General features: G+C 45.8%; 3 protein-coding genes across 3 annotated transcripts; all 3 read left to right on the forward strand.

The window, feature by feature from the left end:
- The first annotated feature begins 4,889 nt into the window (after positions 1 to 4,889).
- LOC132325864 (taste receptor type 2 member 9-like) lies at positions 4,890 to 6,047 on the forward strand. The gene has a single exon (XM_059843416.1). The coding sequence runs from the start codon at positions 4,976 to 4,978 to the stop codon at positions 5,927 to 5,929; it is 954 nt and encodes a 317-aa protein (XP_059699399.1). The 5' UTR covers positions 4,890 to 4,975; the 3' UTR covers positions 5,930 to 6,047.
- A 3,911-nt stretch (positions 6,048 to 9,958) lies between these two features.
- LOC132325865 (taste receptor type 2 member 9-like) lies at positions 9,959 to 10,918 on the forward strand. Its single transcript, XM_059843417.1, has one exon. It carries the CDS (start codon positions 9,959 to 9,961, stop codon positions 10,916 to 10,918), a length of 960 nt encoding a protein of 319 aa, XP_059699400.1.
- A 5,408-nt stretch (positions 10,919 to 16,326) lies between these two features.
- On the forward strand, positions 16,327 to 17,280 carry LOC132325866 (taste receptor type 2 member 9-like). The gene has a single exon (XM_059843418.1). It carries the CDS (start codon positions 16,327 to 16,329, stop codon positions 17,278 to 17,280), a length of 954 nt encoding a protein of 317 aa, XP_059699401.1.
- The last annotated feature ends 5,228 nt before the right edge of the window (positions 17,281 to 22,508 follow it).

A 22,508-nucleotide genomic window follows, 5' to 3' on the forward strand; every position in this document is an offset into this window, starting at 1 on the left:
TAGCATACTTAGACACCTCTTTTGCCTCACACCCCCTGGACGCAATGCAGTCCCACAACCTTTGCCCCACAGCTTCCCATGTCGAAATCTCAAAGGCACCCTGTGCTCCTACTATGAGATTACGTTCCTTGCCCAGTGTAATAGTCCCTTCAAATTGGAAGCATCATACTTATGTTCTGTCTTAGAGAGGATATGTCGGAGGAATTTCTGAATACCTCCCCTTTCATGTTCAGACCCCATCTCCTCCCCGGCCGCTCACCTTGATCAGGGCGAGATTCAAGTCATCTACGACTGGAGCTCCAGTAACCTTTTCCTCTCACCGCAGAGGTTCAGGGACATCACACCATAACCAATCTGATCCAGTGAAGCCAAATTTATTATCCCTAAAAAGACTATATTTATAATAATTCTCTACTGTCTACACGTCTCTAGCTAATACATGATTGTTTCACCCTAGCTGTTCACACGTCTAAAACAGGATGCTGATTGGATCATCTAATTTTTCATGCATCTGGCTGTAGTGTTCTGCCCCACCCATGAACTGTCTTTTTTCTTACTTTCCCAAGCTCACTGACAAACTTGCTGAGTCCTGATGACTCTTCTTCTTCTATCTTTTTCAGGGATATACCAACCCCATTTTCTGAATATGTCCATTATTGTTTGTGAATGTGTTCATTGTCAATGGACACAATCCCAAGCAGGCTGGATTGTGCATTGGCTGAATATGGCCATTGTTCTGCAAAAACTCTTCAATCTGCAAAAAATCCTTGACAGTCTTCTCCCTTGATTTTCTCCCCTGCTTTTGCAGCATCTGTGAGCTTAGTTTTGGCATGTTTTCGTCCTTTGCACGGCACTGCATGTAATCCTGGGACATTTTCTAGGAGTCACTAAATTTCCCAATTTTCTTTTTTTTTTAATTCAATTGCATTTCCCTTGATGCTATATCCATTCCAGAGTGTTTCTAAGTCCTTCTTTTCTGTTTGCAGGACTTAATGGGGATGAATTTTAGCAAGCTTTTGTACATGTCCCTGCACTTGATGGCATCCAATGCCTTTTGATGGCTTTCAGTTTCGCAACGATTTTTATTTTTTTCCCAGCATCCATGCAATGTCTCTCATATCTTCCCCTTAATGTTGTGTCTTCCTCTGAGATTTTCCCCCCTGCTTTTGCAGCATCTGTGAGTATAGTTTTGGCATGTTTGGCCCTTTGCACTGCACCTGATTTCCACCCAGACCTTTTTCTGGAAATCACTAAATGTCCCTATTTTCTGGGTTTTTTTCAGTTGCATTTCATTTGATCCTATCTCCTTTCCAGAGTGTTTGTAAGTCTTTCTTTTTGGGTTCACAAGATTCCGTTTCCCTTCCCGAAATGTTATTTCCTTTTGGGAAGGGAAACAAAATCTTGTGATTTCAATGGGGATCAATTGGGAAAACTTTGGTGCAAGTCCCCGTACTTGATGGCATCCCATGACTTTTGATGGCTTTTACTTTGGCGAAGACTGATTTTTAATTTTTTTTTTTTTTTTAGGTAACCGTGCCATGTCTCTCATATCTTCCCCTCAAAGTTGGGTCTTTCTCCTTGATTTTTTTTCCTTCTTTTGCAACATCTGAGAGTTTAGTTTTGGCGTGTTTTGCTCCTCTGCGATACACGTCATTTTCTCCCAGACCACTTTCTTGTAGTCACTAAAACTCCCAGTTTTCTCTTCCTTATAAGTTTTTTTCAATTGCATTTAATTTGATCATATGTACTTTCCAGAGTGTTTGGAAATCTTCTCTTCTGTTTTGAAAGACTTCATTTCCCTTCTCAAAGAAAATGTTATATCCTAAGGAAATGTGCAAGGCCAAATGTCACAGGTCCTGGACTAACCCAAAGGGCATGGGCAGTCCATGCCCTACAGAGATTAACACAACTTGCCTGGGAAATACCTCACAGCTTTCAGGGTCTAAATTATTTGGAAGCACTAGGGCACTACAGTGTGGGGGAAACTCAGCATGGGGCCATCTTTGAAAGACTTCCCTTTCCCAAGCAGACAAGATTGGAACCCTGGCACAGGGACTTCTGATTTTTTACCCTTTCCCCCATATGCTCCAAATTAAACTTGTAAAAAGTACCAGCTTTATTTTCTTGGCTCCCATCACCGGCCCTACTATGGGGCTCTTCACTTACGCCTAGGGCAAAGCCATTGGAAAACAAATATTAATTTCAATGTGTGTGAAGCATCAAAATAAACTCCACTTCTCCAGCATCTGGGCTGAACATTGCAGCACCCAGACTCAGACTGTAAAGGACACTGAGTCCCCTGATCTGCTGAGCACAGCCAGGGCTCTGCATAATCATCACAAGCAAGAAAGGGACAGAGGAACTCAGATCCTGAAGCCTGACACCGATCAAACAGGGATCACTATCAACATCAAAACACTCTCCACCACAGAAAAAACATATCCTCTGTTTGTGTCAACCAGCACAGCTCCCCTGAACCAACATTCAAATAGTCAAGAGTGACACTGGCCCCGGGTAAGGGGATACCCAGCACATTTACATCCCTGCACCTGCCCTGCTGCCCAGGGCACTGGAACCAAAATGCCCTGGAGTGCCTGAGTGCCTTTAGCTTAGGTATGGAATTCTGCTCCTCCATTTCACATCTGAAACTACAAGTCATGGATGTGAGGATGTTCGCCTCTATGTTTAACAATTGGGTTGAAAAGGGCTTGTGTGATGGCACCACTACCCACAGCACAGGGCAGAGAGCTTGAGTAAGTAGGTTTTGAGCAGGAAATGGGCCTGTCCTAGAAAGAAGTCAGTCCTTCAAGCTAAGCAACATATTTTTCTCTAAACAAATCAAAGTAGGAATCTATTCATAAGAGATAACATTGCAGAGGAAAAAGTACAGAGATCTTTCCTTGTTTAAAGAAGAAGGGCCCCAGAGCACTAATCCTTCACCTAACATAAATGAATGTTCTTCAACACTTTCTTTAAGGAAGGATTGTTGCTGACACCTAAGCTGAACAGGAATACTACTAGCAAAATAAGCAGGTCTCAAGATACAGCAGGCCAAGGCTGTTTGCACAGGCAAGCCAAGAGAGTCAAAACACAGCACCAAGGCCAGATTTCCACATGTTTGGCAGTGGATGTGAGAAAGGAAGCAAAGAGCTGTCTGAAAAACACTTGGTTTTAGTACCTTTAACTTTAAAATAACTCAAGAACCTAAAGCAGATGTCTAAAGATAAGTCATTCTGAGGGCATATATTTGTTTTCGTAGATATATATAGGGGGGCTCTTGGATGCCTTTTAGGCACTGTGCCAGGCTCTAAGGTCTCCCTGGAGCTCTCTCTTCTCCAGGCTGAACAGCCCCAGCTCTCAGCCTGTCCCCACAGCAGCGGGACTTCAGCACCAGTTTCATTCTGTCCTCCCTGGAGGGCAGTGCATGCACATTATTCCATTGGCTGCAGTTCTGTGAAAAACTTGGTGATGGGAAAAGCTGCTGCTCTTCACTCTGGGAAGTCCAGCAGGTGCCTTTTGGTCTCTTACTCCACATTGCATGAAGTGCCCAAAATTGCTGGGCATCAGTATTCCCACACCCAAGGGCAGATCCACCCTGGATTCCTAGACACAGGCACTACCTGCTGTCACTAAATGCAGATAATACCTTTTGTTAATCTGCTTGCACTGGTTTTAACTCCAATGTAACACAGAAAGACTCAGGCACAGAAATGTGGCTGAAATTTATATCCTACCAAAAAAAAAAAAAAGTCTCCTGAGCTGGAAAAACTGTTATATCAAATGGCACCAATGAAATTTTTAATAAAAAAATTACCCATGATACTTCCCAACTTTTAGGTAAGTCTGTTTAAATTGTGAGGGCTTGAAATCAACACAAGATTGAACTTGTCAAATGCCTACAGGTCAACAGCTCCAGCATTCAGATCTGAAATACACAGCAGAGGATAACAACAGCAGGTGCTCTGCTTTTAAAGTATTATAAACACCTATAATTCTAGACAGAAATAATGAATAAGTGTACAGTAAAAATAGGAGCACATATATAAATACCTGATTGGATGAAAGAGCAGAAGGTGGTTAGCAAAATTCCCCAGCTGGAGTAATTTTGGCAAAGGTCATAGAAAGAGAATCTTTTATTAGATAAACTGATAGTGCTGAGAAAAACAAGCAGACTTTTAGACATTCAGGGCATTGTTCAGGTATCATTGGCAAATTTTACTGCATGGTATAATGAAATCTGAAAAACTGTCAACATGGAGCTCAAGGCCAGTAAAACAAGATACAGGACAGATCCATTTGATTTTAAAAGCAATTTACTATTTATTTTAGTCCTGTATAATTCCAAACTTAAAATAGTGTCTAAAATCAGAGGGCAGCAAAGATAATGCCCTGAACTACTTTACGTAGAAAATATCTACATATCATCTTGACCTGTATTGAGATCTGACTGGTAGGAAGAGAAAAGACACAAAGGACAGAGCAGATCACTATGAATGTTTTTCAGAATAGGATTCCCTGACTTGATCACTCATCTCACTGCCTGGGCTGTGCTTTGCTCAGTGCAAACCCCATTCTGAGTGGTCATCATAGTTAGAAACAGGACAGAAGAGCCCAGATCCTGAAGCCTGACACTGATCAAACAGGGATCAGTATCAAAATCAAAACACTCCCTACTGCAGAAAAAAAATCTCCTCTATTTGTGACACCCAGCACAGTCCCCCTGAACCAACATTCAAATAGTCAAGAGTGACACTGGCCCCGGGTAAGGGGATACCCAGCACATTTACATCCCTGCACCTGCCCTGCTGCCCAGAGCGGCGGCAGCAAAATCCCCCCCAGCAGCAGCAGCAGCAGCAGCAGCTCTATAAAGCTCCTCTTGCCATCCCTGACTCTCCACCAGCAGCAGCCACTGACCTGCCTCAGGCTCTGCTGCCACAGCCCCTGGCCAGCACAGCTCTGCTCCCCAGCTCACACCATGGAAGCTTGTCACTCTCCACAGCAATTCAATGTCACTTCATATGGAGCCATAACTGTGGCCATCATCACCCTGGAGGTGTTTGCAGGCTTGTGGATAAATGCTTTCATTATTTGTGTTCTTTGCATTGCCTGGGTGAAAAAGAAAACCCTGAACTCTAATGAGAAGATTTTGCTGCTACTGGGATGCTCCAGGATTCCCTTTTTATGCTTCGCATGGGTATACCACTTCATTTCAAAAATTTATCCCAATTTCCTCCATGTTCAAACCATACTACAACTCCTTGCATCTTTTTCAACATTTTTTAATTATTCCAACTTGTGGGTCTCAGCCTGTCTTTGTGGTTTTTACTGCATAAAAATTGCCAATTTCAGGAACAGCTTCTTCATCTACCTGAAAGTAAAAATTGACAGGATGGTGCCCTGGCTCTTGTTGGGATCAGGGATTTTAGCCTTGGCTATCAGCGTCATTATCAATGTCCTCAATGAAACTCTGCAGAGGAACAACATCACTTCCACCTGCCAAGAAAATTTTTGGGAAGTAACTATCAGAAATGATAAACATTTTTTCTCTTCCTATTTCCTTGCTGGCCTTGTATTTACTACTTCATTCATGGTAGTCATCCTTGCTGCTGTTTCCCTTCTCTTTTCTCTCTGGAGACACAAGCGCACGATGCAGACAAACTCCATGAAAGACCTCAGCGTGGATGCCCACATCAGAGCCATGAAATCTGTCCTCTCCTTCTTAGTGATGTACAGCATCAACTTTGTATGCTTGGTCTTGACAATAATTTATGCCACAAAGAAAGAAAATATTATGGCACTCCTTATATACATATATCTGTGTGCATTTCCAGGTGTTCATTCCCTCATTCTCATTTTCAGCAATCCCAAGCTGGAAAAGGCACTGCTGAAGATTGTTGCCAGTGTGAAGTGTGAGTTTTTAATGAAGTAGGAACTGTGATAGAAGGTGGATGCAAATTGCTGATGTTTTACTGTAGAAAACAAGTAATTTAATTTCTGATGCAGCTCTCCAGGCAATGTAGATGATACTGATGTTCACTCTTGAACATCCAAGTTAAGAAAACTTCATTTGTATCTTTTGAGCGAAATTATTGTGAGCTAAATACATTATTAATGTATTTAGATTTAGCTACATCTTTGAGATATATTTTTTTTAACAAAGTCATTTAGCCCTAATGGTAGGAATGATGCCTAAGCCCCTGTGTGGTGAAGGGATTAATGTGGGCATGAGAGTCTTCTGGTGGGGTGATGGATCATCAGGCTGAGCCCCTTTACCTCTGCCTGAGCTCAGCAGAAGAGGGAGTGATGCTAATTAAGTGTTCATCCCCTGCCCAAGACTCACAGCCTTTGCAATCACACCCCTGGGTATCCCCCATCTCCATAGCAGCTGGCTGCCCACCACCATTTACCATGGCAGCAAGAAGGTATTTTGACTGCAGCCTCACCTGCATTTCTCCCAAAAGTATCAATTTGCCATTTCAAATCCTCCCTGGCAGAGGATGACAATATGACCCCACTGTGCACACAGGACAACTGGATTGCTTTGCTCTCCTCCCCAAAGCAGGGAACATCTCTGTAATGATTTGCTCTTCTGACTGGGTCAGATGGTACCCTGGTGAAATTCTGTTCATAGGCCTACCTGGAGGGTAACTTGAGCTTAATGAATTATCCATTGCTCTTCCTTATTTTCTTCTTTTTTCCTAAATATTTTTAGAGCTAATCCAGTGAGTGTATTTAGTACTGGCAATTCCAAAGCTGTATTTCTACAATAAAATGCCTTAGTTGTGATTCTGTGACTCGGAAAGAGTTCTTCTTGAACATGACATAACTTAGATGTTGAATTTACCAATATCAGAAATTCATCTGAGCTGCACCCCAGTTCTTTTATCTCTAAGGACCAGCAAGGTCTTTTTTTTTCTGCCACATTTCTATACTCTTTATGGAACAGAAAAATATGGAAGACTAGATCACAAATGGGCTGCAAAAAATGGAATAACAATACTGCCAACCTGCCACAGACATTTTGGTATTCACAGAATGAATTGGCTCCAATGAATAGGTTTATCTCAATTTTGGTTTGCCTTTCCTTCTGATGTGGCCCTGTGCTGTGGCATATATTATGAGCTGCATCACTGCCTGGCAGTGGCTGGTAGCTCTGTGTGAACACACTGACCCCTGTCACTCCCCAGAAGTGGTCACTGAGCCACAAAGAGCGAGGCAGGAATGGCCCCGGGGAGCTCAGGGGGTGCAGAGCCCCCTCCCCACTCCAGCCCTGCGTGTCCTCTGTGCCCCACTGTCTGCAAGGACAGGATTGCCTGCTCTGTGGGACTGCTCTCCTGGCCTGCTCTGACCTGGAGATGAGACTGGCTTTTCCCACTGCACTCTGGCTCAGGGAAACACCCAGCTAACAGGCTTTGCTCTCAATCACGGAAACAGCTTGAGGAGTCAGGAGTGGAAGAGACAACTTGTTAAGAGCTGACTGCAGCCCCTGCTTGACTTGCCCCTGTGCTGCTGTGGGGGAGGACGTGGAGGAACTGGGGATGAAGGAGAGAAGTTGAGCCTCAGATGAAAAGGGGGTGGAGGCAGTACCATTAGTTTTCTATTCCTTTCCCATTATCCTGCTCTACTTTCTCCATTTAAATAAACTTAATTCATTTCCCTCATGTCAAATGCATTTGGTGCACAACAGTAACTGATGAGTGATCTCTCTGCCATTATTTCAAACCCTGAGTTTTTCATCCTGTTTTCACTCCTGCCCTTCCTATGGGTGAGAGAGAAGGAAGAGCTTAGTGGAGCTCTGGCTTCTCCCTGAGTTCAAACCATCACAGCAGGTGAAACATGAAATAGTGCCAGAATATACAAACTTAATTAGAACTAGTCATTTTCTACCAGCAGCTCAAGTTCAGATGCAGGTCGTAAGCAGGACGTCCTGCAGGATACATCTCCGCTGTGAAAGGCCTTGAAAGGACAGGAACAGCCACACATCCATTCGTCCTCTGCTGCTGCTCATGGACTTTATCCCTTTTTCTGACAATCCTCACCACTTTCACAGGAAAGCCCTGGGAGATGCATCTCATTCCTTACATGCCGTGAAACATCCAACCCTCAAAATCTCACGTGCCACAAGCGCAGGAGGCAAAACCAGCACCTTGCAGATGGTACCACACAAAACACCACAGCCCCAGTGAAACACGCTGCAGTTCTGTCACCAACATGATTTACGAAAAATCCTTTCCTTAGGATTTTTTCCTCCTGAGTTTCTGAGAGGCCTCAGGAACAAACAGTAAACAATTCTTATCTGCTGCTGTGGAATGCAACAGATGGATCTGTGATTGGTCTCATCTGGTTGTTTCTAATTAATAGCCAATCATAGTCCATGTGTCCAGACTGTCTCGGTCAGATACAAACCTTTGTTATTCATTATTTTTTTATTCTCAGCTAAGCCTTCTGATGAAATCCTTTCTTCTATACTTTTAGTATAGTTTTAACATAATACATATCATAAAATAATAAACCAAGCCTTCTGAACATGGAGTCAACTTTCTCGTCTCTTCCCTCATCCTGGGACACTTGTGAACAATGTCACACAGATCCCTTCTTCCATCCCCATGAAACCCCTGAGAATGTGACAGCCAGCACAGAGTCCCTGTCCTGTACACCACCCCCACTCAGCTGGCACTGGAAGGCACAGGGTGTCCATCAGCACAGCCACCCTGCACAGCCCATGGGGACAGATGCAGGATGTGCCCAGCCTGGAGAAGCTGACACAGGAGAGATGTCAGAAGTCAATAGGAATGGCTGCCCAGTGCTGGCACAGTATGAAAAACTGCTCTGGATCACATTCCAAGTCTTGATGGTGGCCAATCAATGCAATCAGGATCATGTGATATGAATATTCATGTCACACCCTGCTGGCAATATATCCCACAGAAAACATCCCTGTCATCATTTGGAAGAGAGAAAATGCTGGGGGTTCATTTCCTGCAGCCAGAGAGCTCTTGCTTGGGGTTTCATTTTTCCTGCTTCCACCACAGCCTCAGATGAGATCGTCTTGGTTACTGTGGTCCTGATGTGCAAGGCCAAATGTGACAGGTCCTGGACTAACCCAAAGGGCATGGGCAGTCCATGCCCTACAGAGATTAACACAACTTGCCTGGGAAATACCTCACAGCTTTCAGGGTCTAAATTATTTGGAAGCATTAGGGCACTGCAGTGTGGGGGAAACTCAGCATGGGGCCATCTTTGAAAGCCTTCCCTTTAAAATGAGATTGGAAACATGGTACAGGGACTTTTCCTGATTTTTTACCCTTTCCCTCCTTATGCCTCAAATTAAACATGTGTAAAAATGCAGCTTTACTCCCTGTGTCTCCTATCACCTGCCCCACCATGGTGCTCTTCACTTAAGCTTGAGGCAATGCCATTAGAAAAACAAGCATGGATTTCAATGCCTGTGAAGCATCAAAATAAACTTCACTTCTCCAGCATCTGGGCTGAACGTTGCAGCACCCAGACTCTCTGACTGAAAAGGACACTGAGTCCCCTGACCTGCTGGGCACAGCCAGGGCTCGGCATGATCATCATAGGCAAAAAAGGGACAGAAGAACCCAGATCCTGAAGCCTGACACTGATCAAACAGGGATCAGTATCAAAATCAAAACACTCCCTACTGCAGAAAAAACATATCCTCTGTTTGTGACACCCAGCACAGTCCCCCTGAACCAACATTCAAATAGTCAAGAGTAACACTGGCCCCGGGTAAGGGGATACCCAGCACATTTACATCCCTGCACCTGCCCTGCTGCTCAGAGCAGCAGCACAAAATCCCCCCCAGCAGCAGCAGCAGCTCTATAAAGCTCCTCTTGCCATCCCTGACACTCCACCAACAGCAGCCACTGACCTGCCTCTGGCTCTGCTGCCACAGCCCCCTTGGCCAGCACAGCTCTGCTCCCCAGCTCACACCATGGAAGCTTCTCTCTCTTCACAGCGATCCAATGTCACTTCATATGGAGTCATGGCTTTGGCCATCATCACCCTGGAGGTGTTTGCAGGCATGTGGATAAATTCTTTCATTATTTGTGTGCTTTGCATTGCCTGGGTGAAAAGGAAAACCCTGAACTCCAGTGAAAAGATCTTGCTGCTGCTGGGATGTTCCAGGTTTTGGTATTTGTGCTTCTCATGGATATATGTCTTTGTCTCAGATATTTTTCCCTATTTCCTTCTGGTTCATCCCATATTTCAACTACTTCAAGGTTCTTATAGCTTTTGTAATTTTTCCAACATGTGGGTTTCTGCCTGTCTTTGTGTTTTTTATTGTATAAAAATTGCCAATTTCAGGAACAGGTTCTTTATTTACCTGAAAGTAAAAATTGACAGGATGGTGCCCTGGCTCTTGTTGGGGTCAGTGATTTTCTCCCTGATTTTTGGAATTCTTGCCTACGACAATATTGATAAAGCTGTCTGTAAAAGCCTCAATTTCTCCTGCCAAGAAGGACTTTGGAAAGCAACTATTGGAATAGAGGAACATTTTTTCCCTCTTTATTTTCTCACTGGTTTTTTATCTACCACTTCATTCATGGTAGTCATCTTTGCTGCTGTTTTCCTTCTCTTTTCTCTCTGGAGACACAAGCGCACAATGCAGACAAACTCCATGAAGGACCTCAGCGTGGATGCCCACATCAGAGCCATGAAATCTATTCTTACCTTCTTAGTGATGTACAGCATCAACTTTATATTTTTGATCTTGACTCTAATTTATTCAATGGAGTACCAAAATCACTTTATTGTAATATATCTTGGTAACCTAATTCAGCATGCTTATCCAGGTCTTCATTCCCTTATTCTCATTTTCAGCAATCCCAAGCTGGAAAAGACACTGCTTAGGATTGTCTCCTGTGTGAAGTGCAAGCTTTGCATGAGGTAGAAACTGTTAGAAATGCTGGAGCTCATGCAAAATATCTTTAGAGAAAACAAGTTTAATTAACTTTCATTGCAATTTTCCAGGCAGTATAGATTGTAGAGAAGTTCAGCCAAGACGTTAAGAATATACATTTCAAAGTCCTTAAACTAATATTAGCAGCAAGTAAATTAATTTCTATTTGCAATTAATTAAAACTGCTCTTGGAATTAAATTATTGTCAGTAGGAAAGTAATTTATACCTTGTACAGTCGCTGGATATAAAAGGACAACAGTCATGCTTCAAACCTGCCTCAAACATTTTGATTTTCTCTGATGGAAATGACTCAATGAAACAACAGCTTTATCTCAATTTTGGTTTACCTTACCCTTCTGCTGCGGCCCTGTGCTGTGGTATATATTATGGGCTGTATCACTGCCTGGCAGTGGGTAGCAGTGTGATGCCATAGTTTGTCTCAGGTATCCTGTCCTTTCCCAGGTGTCAATCACTTCCCCCTCTCCCCACCCTGACCCCTGATGGGTGCTGTCTGTCAATCCTGGCATTCCAGTGGGGCATTGAGTTGATTGGCAGAGTTCAAAAGATGTCCTGCAACCCTGGGGATCCATTGGCCCACCCAGGTGTCCCTTGTACATGAGACATGCCCACTCTGTACCTGGTTGGTGGGTTCCTTACCCCTCCCCTCCCTGTCTCCCGGGGATTAAAAGACCCAGGAGACACGCGGTTCAATGATTCTGTTAGTAGTTGTTATGGGATTCAGAGGCTTGCCATCTGAATAAACTCTGGATCGAAACTCTGGCAGAATCCACTCCTTCCTTCACCTCGCCTTGAAGCATCTGCACAGAAGGTAAACCGGGGCTTGTGCGTGTTTGAACTTGTCTCCATGCCAGCTGCAGCATCCAGCTTAGCCAGAGGTGTCACTGAGGTGAAGCCACCGCAGTGCCGCCTTTCAGCCGAGCAGCAATGGCTAGACAAGCCCGGGCAAGCCCCATCCGAACATATATTGGAATTTATTTCAATAGCAGTGGCTGATGGGTCTGCGTGAACATGCTGACCCCTGTCACTCCCCAGAAGTGGTCACTGAGCCACAAAGAGAGAGGCAGGAATGGCCCCGGGGAGCTCAGGGGGTGCAGAGCCCCCTCCCCACTCCAGCCCTGCGTGTCCTCTGTGCCCCACTGCCTGCAAGGACAGGATTGCCTGCTCTGTGGGACTGCTCTCCTGGCCTGCTCTGACCTGGAGATGAGATTGGCTTTAACCACTGCACTCTGGCTCAGTTACAGCCCCAGGAAGGTGGGTTTTGTGCAAGGTGCACTGTGGAATGATGCCACAGCTTCATCTCACAGTGACCCACAGGCAGATATACCTGGGTACCTGGGCCAGGAGCTGCAGCTGGGGGCCTGTGGGCTCTCAGTCAGGTGAGGTCAAGGCTGTCCCATGCTGGGAAAAGACATTTTTAGGCACTCCAATGGACCCAACACTGGACACTGCTCATCTCATCAGTGTCCATTGTGGCTCCTCTGGGAAAACAGAAGTCCTGAAGGACTGCAGGCCATGGGAGGGAGCCATGCTGGAGCAGGAGAAGAGTGAAGGAGACAACTTTTTATGTGCTGACTACAGTCCCCATTCCCTGTCCTCCTCTGCTCCTGAGGAGAGGAGGTGGTAGAGAATCTCTGAATGAGTTAAATTGAGCCTGAGATTATTGGGGGGCCAACGACAAAATGTTCTAGTTTTGTGCATGTTCTACATCATCCTACTCTGTGTTCAAGAGGCAATAAATTGAACTGATTTTCCCTGTGTCAAATCTGTTTTGTCTGTTAAAATAATTGGTGAGTGATTCCCCTGTCTTTATCTTAACTCATGAGAAGTTCCATCTTTTCTGCCACCCCTGTCCTATTCCAGAGTGAGACTCAAAACGTGACTGAGTGGGGCTCTGAGAGCTGCCCAAGGACAACTCACCATGGCAGGGCCTGCAAATGTGAAATAGTTCCGGTGTGGAGGAACACATTCCGTGCAGACTGCTCAGGGAGCAGATGCAATGGGAGGGAGCTGCAGGCTGTGGGGCAGTGCTGGGAGTCCCAAGCATGGTGCCAAGGCTTGCACAGCAAAGGGCAAAGGGAGCTGTGGCACCAGCCAGCTGACTGGACACTTAAGACACTCCAGTCATCATGTGCATAGACAGAAAGGACACAAAATCCCAGGGATCCAGTTGTTTGGGTTACCTCCTCAAAGGCTCCCAGCTTCAGCTGCTTCTGTGTCACTGTGCCATGATTAAAGTGCTTTAAAGATCCAGAGGCCTGAGATTCTACTTTGGGAAACCCAATGCCAGGCTGGGGAGGAAACCTGGTCTGGCTCTGAGTGTGGTCTGTGGAGGGAGTGGAGTGGGGCAGCTGCCCACGGTGAAGGGGCTTTGGTCCCTGCAGTGACAGCCTCTGGTGCTGGGGTGTGACTGTCAGAGGCCTCCTGGGTGGTGAGACAGGAAAGTTTCCTTCACACCAGCATGAACAGAGCAGAACCTGAACTGGTCATTTCTTTTACCAGCACATACTCAGAGGGTCCTTTTACCTCACACCCAGTGCCAGGTGTGTGTTTCTCATCTCACGTTCGAAAAGCTTCCTTCCTGCTTCTGATCTGAGAGATAAAACCATTTAGGCCAGAGCAACCTCTCAGCCACTGCAGTATCACTTTTTTCCAAAGACTACACATTCTAGTAGCTGCCTCACCAAGCTACCCATCTCCCCTTAAACTGCAACTGCCCAGAAACAAGCACACAAATAATTAATACGACTTTATAACATGCTAATCCACCTTCTGGGGCTAGGAAACATTTGGAGTTGAATTTACATGTCCATAACATGTTCATGAGACCTGCCCCAAGGAGATTCCATTTTGTTTTCCAGGACTGTATCCTGAAACAATTGAGGCCATCTGCACATTGAAGTCCAGTTATGGATGGAACATATCCCAGCAGTGAGGGCCGAGGAATATTGTGAGAAACAGTCCTGAAGAACAGGGCCAAGGAAGGGAGGGGATAGGTTGCTCCATGTGCTGGAGAAAGAATTCCCCTGCAGCCTATGAAGAGGACCATGCTGAGGCAGCTGTGCCCTGCAGCCCATGGAGGTCTGTGGTGGAAAGGAGAGGCACCTGCAGCCCCAGGAGAACTCCACAGCACAGTAGGTGGGGTGGGTGTATCCTGAGGGATGGCAGCCCACGCAGAGGCCACGCTGGAATCAGCTCATGCTGAAGGACTGCAGCCCAATGGAGAGACCATTGCTAGAGCAGGAAAAGAGTGTGAGGAAAGAGTGGAGGAGACAACTTCTTATGAACTGACTGCAACCCCCATTCCCCATCCCTCTGCACTCATGTAAGGGAAAGATGGAGAGAACCTGGGAAAGAGGCGTCAAACTGATGCGAGGAAGAAGGGGAAGGCAGAGGCAGCAGGTTCTAATTTACTCTCTGTTTTTATCCTTTATCTTTCTGATTTGTTTCCTATTTCAAATAGTCAATAAATACCTTGATTTTGTTCTTCTCAAGACTCTTTTGTCCATGACAGTAACTGCTGAATGGTCTCCCTCTGTTTATCTCAATCCATGAGGATTAATTTCCTCCCCAGCCCACCTGTAGGTAAGAGTGAAGGGGCGGTTGAGTGGGAATGTGACAGCTGCACAAGGCCAACCCATCACATCAGGTGAAACATTAACTAGCTCTGACAAGAAGACAGAAAATACCTTGTGAACTGATCATTTCTGTCACCAGCTCAGCTCCAGAGACAGATCAAAAGCAGCTCTTCTGGACACATCTCCCCTGTGAAAGGCTGTGAAAAGGCAGGAACAGCCACACGTCCCCTATTTCACTGCTGCTGCTCCTGAACTTCATCCTCTAACCCGAAAGCCACAAAAAAGGCTGGAAGATCCATCTCATTCCCTACATGCAGTGAAACATCCACCCCTCACAAACTCACATGCCACAAGACTCAGCAGGCAAATCCGAGCACCTTGCAGATGTTACCACACAAAACACCACAGCCCCAGTGAAACATGCTGCAGATCCTTTCTTCCAATTCTGATAAACCCCTGAGAATGTGACAGCCAGCACAGAATCCCTGTCCTGTACACCACCCCCACTCAGCTGGCACTGGAAGGCACAGGGTGTCCATCAGCACAGCCACCCTGCACAGCCCATGGGGACAGATGCAGGATGTGCCCAGCCTGGAGAAGCTGACACAGGAGAGATGTCAGAAGTCAATGGGAATGGCTGTCCAGTGCTGGCACGGTATGGAAAACTGCTCTGGGTCACATTCCAAGTCTTGATGGTGGCAAATCAATGCAATCAGGATCATGTGATATGAATATTCATGTCACACCCTATTGGCTCTTATATCCCACAGAAAACATTCCTGTCATCATTTGGAAGAGAGAAAATGCTGGGGGTTCATTTCCTGCAGCCAGAGAGCTCTTGCTTGGGGTTTCATTTTTCCTGCTTCCACGACAGCCTCAGATGAGATCTCCTTGGTTACTGTGGTCCTGATGTGCAAGGCCAAATGTGAAAGGTCCTGGACTAATCCAAAGGGCATGGGCAGTCCATGCCCTGCAGAGCTTAACACAACTTTGCCTGGGAAAACCCTCACAGCTTTCAGGGTCTAAATTCATTTGGAAGCATTAGGGCATTGCAGTGTGGGGGAAACTCAGCATGGGGCCTTCTTTGAAAGTCTTCCCTTTCCCAAGCAGACAAGATTGGAACCCGGCTCGGGGACTTGTCCTGATTTTTACCTGTTTCCGCCTTTTGGTCCAAAATAAATTTGTAAAAGTTACCAGCTTTGTTTTCTTGGCTCCCATCACCTGCCCGATTATGGGGCTCTTCACTTACGCTTGAGGCAATGCCATTGGAAAAACAAGCATGGATTTCAATGCTTGTGAAGCATCAAAATAAACTCCACTTCTCCAGCATCTGGGCTGAACGTTGCAGCACCCAGACTCTCTGACTGAAAAGGACACTGAGTCCCCTGACCTGCTGAGCACAGCCAGGGCTCGGCATGATCATCATAGGCAAAAAAGGTACAGAAGAACCAAGATCCTGAAGCCTGACACTGATCCAACAGGGATCAGTATCAAAATCAAAACACTCTCCACCACAGGAAAAACATATCCTCTGTTTGTGACACCCAGCACAGCCCCCCTGAACCAACATTCAAATAGTCAAGAGTGACACTGGCCCTGGGTAAGGGGATACCCAGCACATTTACATCCCTGCACCTGCCCTGCTGCCCAGAGCGGCAGCACCAAAATCCCCCCTTGCAGCAGCAGCTCTATAAAGCTCCTCTTGCCATCCCTGACACTCCACCAACAGCAGCCACTGACCTGCCTCAGGCTCTGCTGCCACAGCCCCTTGGCCAGCACAGCTCTGCTCCCCAGCTCACACCATGGAAGCTCCTTTCTCTCCACCGCAATCCAATGTCACTTCATACGGAGTCATGGCTTTGGCCATCATCACCCTGGAGGTGTTTGCAGGCATGTGGATAAATTCTTTCATTATTTGTGTGCTTTGCATTGCCTGGGTGAAAAAGAAAACCCTGAACTCTAATGAGAAGATCTTGCTATTGCTGGGATGTTCCAGGTTTTGGTATTTGTGCTTCACATGGATATACCGCTTCCTTTCAAAAATTTATCCCAATTTCCTTTACGTTCAAACCATACGTCAACTAGTTAGATCATTAGCAGCATTTTTTAATTATTCCAACTTGTGGGTCACAGCTTGTCTTTGTGGTTTCTACTGCATAAAAATTGCCAATTTCAGGAACAGCTTCTTCATCTACCTGAAAGTAAAAATTGACAGGATGGTGCCCTGGCTCTTGTTGGGCTCAGAGATTTCAGCCTTGGTTATTGGCATCGTTATCGGTGACCTCAATGAAACTCTCCAGAGGAACAACATCACTTCCACCTACCAAGGAAATTTTTGGGAAGTATCTTTGAGAAAGGATAAACATCTTCTCTCTTCTTTTTTACTCTCTGGCTTTGTATTTACTACTTCATTCATGGTAGTCATCCTTGCTGCTGTTTCCCTTCTCTTTTCTCTCTGGAGACACAAGCGCACGATGCAGACAAACTCCATGAAGGACCTTAGCGTGGATGCCCACATCAGAGCCATGAAATCTGTCCTCTCCTTCTTAGTGATGTACAGCATCAATTTTGTATGTTTGGTCTTGACAATAATTTATGCCACGAAGAAAGAAAATATCATGGCACTCCTTATATACCTATATCTGTGTGCATTTCCAGGTGTTCATTCCCTTATTCTCATTTTCAGCAATCCCAAGCTGGAAAAGGCACTGCTGAAGATTGTTGCCAGTGTGAAGTGTGAGTTTTTAATGAAGTAGGAACTGTGATAGAAGCTGGAGCCAATGTAAAATGTTGATAATTCACTGAAGTAACCAAGTAATTTCTACTGCAGCTCTCCAGGCAATGTAGATGATACTGATGTTCACTCTTGAACATCCAAGTTAAGAAAACTTCATTTGTATCTTTTGAGCTAAATTATTGTGAGCTAAATACATTATTTCTGTATTTAGATTTAGCTACATCTTTGAGATATATATTTTTTAACAAAGTCAATTAGCCCTAATGGTAGGAATGATGCCTAAGCCCCTGTGTGGTGAAGGGATTAATGTGGGCATGAGAGTCTGCTGGTGGGGTGATGGATCATCAGGCTGAGCCCCTTTACCTCTGCCTGAGCTCAGCAGAAGAGGGAGTGATGCTAATTAAGTGTTCATCCCCTGCCCAAGACTCACAGCCTTTGCAATCACACCCCTGGGTATCCCCCATCTCCATAGCAGCTGGCTGCCCACCACCATTTACCATGGCAGCAAGAAGGTATTTTGACTGCAGCCTCACCTGCATTTCTCCCAAAAGTATCGATTTGCCATTTCAAATCCTCCCTGGCAGAGGATGACAATATGACCCCACTGTGTACACAGGACAACAGGATTGCTTTGCTCTCCTCCCCAAAGCAGGGTACACCTCTTTGTAAAGATTTGCTCTTCCAAATGTGTCAGATGGTACCCTGGTGAAATTTGGTTCATAGGCCTACCTGGAGGGTAACTTGAGCTTAATGAATTACCCACTGCTATTCCTTAATTTTTTCTTTTCTCCTAAATATATTTAGAGCTAATCCAGTGAGTGTATTTATTAGTGGCATTTCCAAAGTTGTATTTTTACAATAAATTGCGTTAGTTGCAATTCTGTGACTCTGAAAGAGGTTTTATTCAACATGACAGGATTTAGATGTTGAATTTACCATATTCAGAAATTAAACTGAGCTGAACCCTGGTCCTTTCATCTCTGAGGACCAGTAAGGGCTTTATTTTCTGCTACTTTTCTATACGCTTGATGGAACAGAGAAATATGCAAGACTAGAACCCAAACGGGCTGCAAAAAATGGAATAACAATACTGCCAACCTGCCACAAATGTTTTGGTATTCACAGAATGAATTGGCTCCAATGAATAGGTTTATCTCAATTTTGGTTTGCCTTTCCTTCTGATGTGGCCCTGTGCTGTGGTATATATTATGGGCTGTATCACTGCCTGGCAGTGGCTGGTAGCTCTGTGAACACACTGACCCCTGTCACTCCCCAGAGGTGGTCACTGAGCCACAAAGAGCGAGGCAGGAATGGCCCCGGGGAGCTCAGGGGGTGCAGAGCCCCCTCCCCACTCCAGCCCTGCGTTTCCTCTGTGCCCCACTGCCTGCAAGGACAGGATTGCCTGCTCTGTGGGACTGCTCTCCTGGCCTGCTCTGACATGGAGATGAGATTGGCTTTAACCACTGCACTCTGGCTCAGTTACAGCCCCAGGAAGGTGGGTTTTGTGCAAGGTGCACTGTGGAATGATGCCACAGCTTCATCTCACAGTGACCCACAGGCAGATATACCTGGGTACCTGGGCCAGGAGCTGCAGCTGGGGGCCTGTGGGCTCTCAGTCAGGTGAGGTCAAGGCTGTCCCATGCTGGGAAAAGACATTTTTAGGCACTCCAATGGACCCAACACTGGACACTGCTCATCTCATCAGTGTCCATTGTGGCTCCTCTGGGAAAACAGAAGTCCTGAAGGACTGCAGGCCATGGGAGGGAGCCATGCTGGAGCAGGAGAAGAGTGAAGGAGACAACTTTTTATGTGCTGACTACAGTCCCCATTCCCTGTCCTCCTCTGCTCCTGAGGAGAGGAGGTGGTAGAGAATCTCTGAATGAGTTAAATTGAGCCTGAGATTATTGGGGGGCCAACGACAAAATGTTCTAGTTTTGTGCATGTTCTACATCATCCTACTCTGTGTTCAAGAGGCAATAAATTGAACTGATTTTCCCTGTGTCAAATCTGTTTTGTCTGTTAAAATAATTGGTGAGTGATTCCCCTGTCTTTACTTTGACTCATGAGAAGTTCCATCTTTTCTGCCACCCCTGTCCTATTCCAGAGTGAGACTCAAAACGTGACTGAGTGGGGCTCTGAGAGCTGCCCAAGGACAACTCACCATGGCAGGGCCTGCAAATGTGAAATAGTTCCGGTGTGGAGGAACACATTCCGTGCAGACTGCTCAGGGAGCAGATGCAATGGGAGGGAGCTGCAGGCTGTGGGGCAGTGCTGGGAGTCCCAAGCATGGTGCCAAGGCTTGCACAGCAAAGGGCAAAGGGAGCTGTGGCACCAGCCAGCTGACTGGACACTTAAGACATTCCAGTCATCATGTGCATAGACAGAAAGGACACAAAATCCCAGGGATCCAGTTGTTTGGGTTACCTCCTCAAAGGCTCCCAGCTTGAGTTGCTTCTGTGTCACTGTGCCATGATTAAAGTGCTTTAAAGTTCCAGAGGCCTGAGATTCTACTTTGGGAAACCCAGTGCCAAGCTGGGGAGGAAACCTGGTCTGGCTCTGAGTGTGGTCTGTGGAGGGAGTGGAGTGGGGCAGCTGCCCACGGTGAAGGGGCTTTGGTCCCTGCAGTGACAGCCTCTGGTGCTGGGGTGTGACTGTCAGAGGCCTCCTGGGTGGTGAGACAGGAGGGCAGCACACAGACAGAAAGAGTCAGTGCAAGGTACCTGTAAAAAATTTCCCTCAAAGGCAGTGAAATATTTCATTTGGATGTCTTCACATCTCATCACCAGGCCAAGGGTTGAGCCTCGAGGAGTGGGGGATCAGCCCTGGATTGGTTGTTGTTTGGGATTTTCTGAGTACAGCAAACTTGGGAATTCCTGGCTATGTGAGGCCTCACTGGTCATGGCATGCTAGGAGGGCTCAAAGGGTCTCATTTTGGACCCTCATTTTTGTTTATAGAGCTGCAAGAAAGTGGGCTTTAGTCATAACAATGTTTCATCCTGGCTGCAATTCAGTTCAACACTCTTTCTTTGAAAGTGTGAGAACCAGCATGTCATGCCACTCAGGCAAAAAAAGTGATTTCTTAGGCTGTTCATAAAAAAGCCCAGGATCTCATTAGGCAGCAGCATTTCCTGGGAGCAGGCAGTAGTTCTGATAAGCTCAAGAGGAGCTGGGCCCAGGTGCTGCTCATCGAGGCCGAGGCCTAACGAGCATTTCTCAGATCACAGCCTGAAAAGGGGAGGGGGAAACACCACCTCAACCCCACTACCAAAAAAAGAGAGAGGCCCCACCAGAGGCTACCAAAGAGACACGACACACTACTGCTTCCCCCTTTTAGTTCCATTTTTCTTTGGAGCAGAGGTATTGCAGTTCTACAGATAACATGGCAGGTTTCTCTCAAGCCCTTCCTTTTGGAGTTCCCAGTCTTCACCTCTCTGGACTAAGGGGGATTCCTCTTACTGGACTTTCCTGTGGCAGTTCCTGCTCTCCACCTGTACAGCACAGTCCAGCACAGACACAGCTGTACTCACAGGTGCCCATCTGCAGGGTCAGGGGCTGTGTCTCAGTCTGGTCAAAACCCTGACACCACCAACACCTGAGAAACACAACAGTGTGTCCAGCATGGTGCAGCCCCAACCTCCCCTCACAGGGAGCCCCTGAGCCCCAGCACTGCCTGGATCCAGACATGGACATTCCAAGTGTAAATTTTGCCCAAGAGAAGACAAGCCCTTTCCTCTTCCTGCAGGGCTTGGATTTTGTAGTCACTCAGGGTTTATGGAGCTCTCTCCACAAGACCACCAAATATGAGGAAAAATCCTTTTTCTTTAATACAGCAGCTTTGTCCCGTCAGTGCAGTGCTGTTCTGGCTGAGATCATGGAGCAAAGCCAGAGGTTTGACACAGATGCACTGTTGCACCATGTCAGGTTTATATATAGATTTTTTTTTTTTTTTGGTGAATTTAAAATAGTGCCAAAATTAGGTGAAAACAAGAAGGGAGGATGCTCTGAATTATTTGACTTGTAAAATATCTGCATTTCCCACCTGCTTGTACTGAGCTGGGACTGTTAAGAAGAGATAAAGCAAGAAGGGTGCAGGAGATCAGCATGCAAGTTCTTGAGGTTAGGATTTCCTGACCTCATTATCTGGATGGAGATCTCAGCCAGATTCACAGATACCGGTTCAATCTGCCACTCCTCAGCATCTGGGTTATCACCAGGGCAATTGGGAATATCTGCTGGGGCAGAGCTGCATTGCTTGGCCAGCAGTAGCACAGCCATAACTCAATTGAAAATGGTACATAAACAGCCTGGAGATCTGGAAAAAGCAGGCTTTATCTAAGGCAAGTCATACAGGGATTCCACAACAAAAAAAATCTTCTTTCCCAGGGTGTCACTTGGGATAGGGGCAATGGGAAATTTCCCTCTGCGGGAACTGTTTCTCAGAGCATTCCTCTCCAGTTGTTAAGGACATAAACATCGTGCATTAGAGTTGATACACAGCTGTAACGGAATGGGCCAGAACTTAGGCTGCCATTCACCTAACTAGCTAGCTAACTAAGGCTAATCATCTGGGATTCCCCATGTCATAAAGGGAGAAAGAGATTCTGGAGAGGAAAGCAGCTCTGCCTAAAAAAGCACAGATGGTACCAATTTATTATCTGTGTGACGGGACTCAGATCCCAATACAGCTGTGTGTCCAACCAGATGCACAAAAACAGGAGTCTTGGGCCATTTCAGATGCACAAGGGCATCCAAAATATGCACATGGGTGAGAGATACAAAGTGTTGGACAAGCCTTCCCCTTCTCAAAATATACTGGAGGGGGTGGATTTGAACCAGCAAAAAACACCTGTGTGTGAAGCACCTGATTAATATATTCAAGATTGAAAATCCAGCATTGGAGACTATGATTTTATAGCATTATTTTTCTAAGGTGAAATATTCCCCACAAAGAGTTGAAGCCAGGTCCCAACCATGATATTGTGTTGCAATTCATTTTAACTAATTAAAATTTTCATTTAATATCCCTGTACTAGATCAGTCCCAGCACAGAAAATTAATATTCACATTCCTGTTGTAATAAAAATAACTTCCATACACCTCACAAACATATGGGAAGAAGAAAGGAAGGATAAGGAAAGAAATCCCCCATCCTCTACTATGTTTTTCTTCTATCAGCAAAAACAGAGAGGAAACAAACATCAAAGCATAAGGCAGACAACAGGAATATCAGGAAATTAAAATTCCTTT

Source organism: Haemorhous mexicanus, chromosome 3 (genome assembly GCF_027477595.1).
Source record: "Haemorhous mexicanus isolate bHaeMex1 chromosome 3, bHaeMex1.pri, whole genome shotgun sequence".
Lineage (NCBI taxonomy): Eukaryota > Metazoa > Chordata > Aves > Passeriformes > Fringillidae > Haemorhous > Haemorhous mexicanus.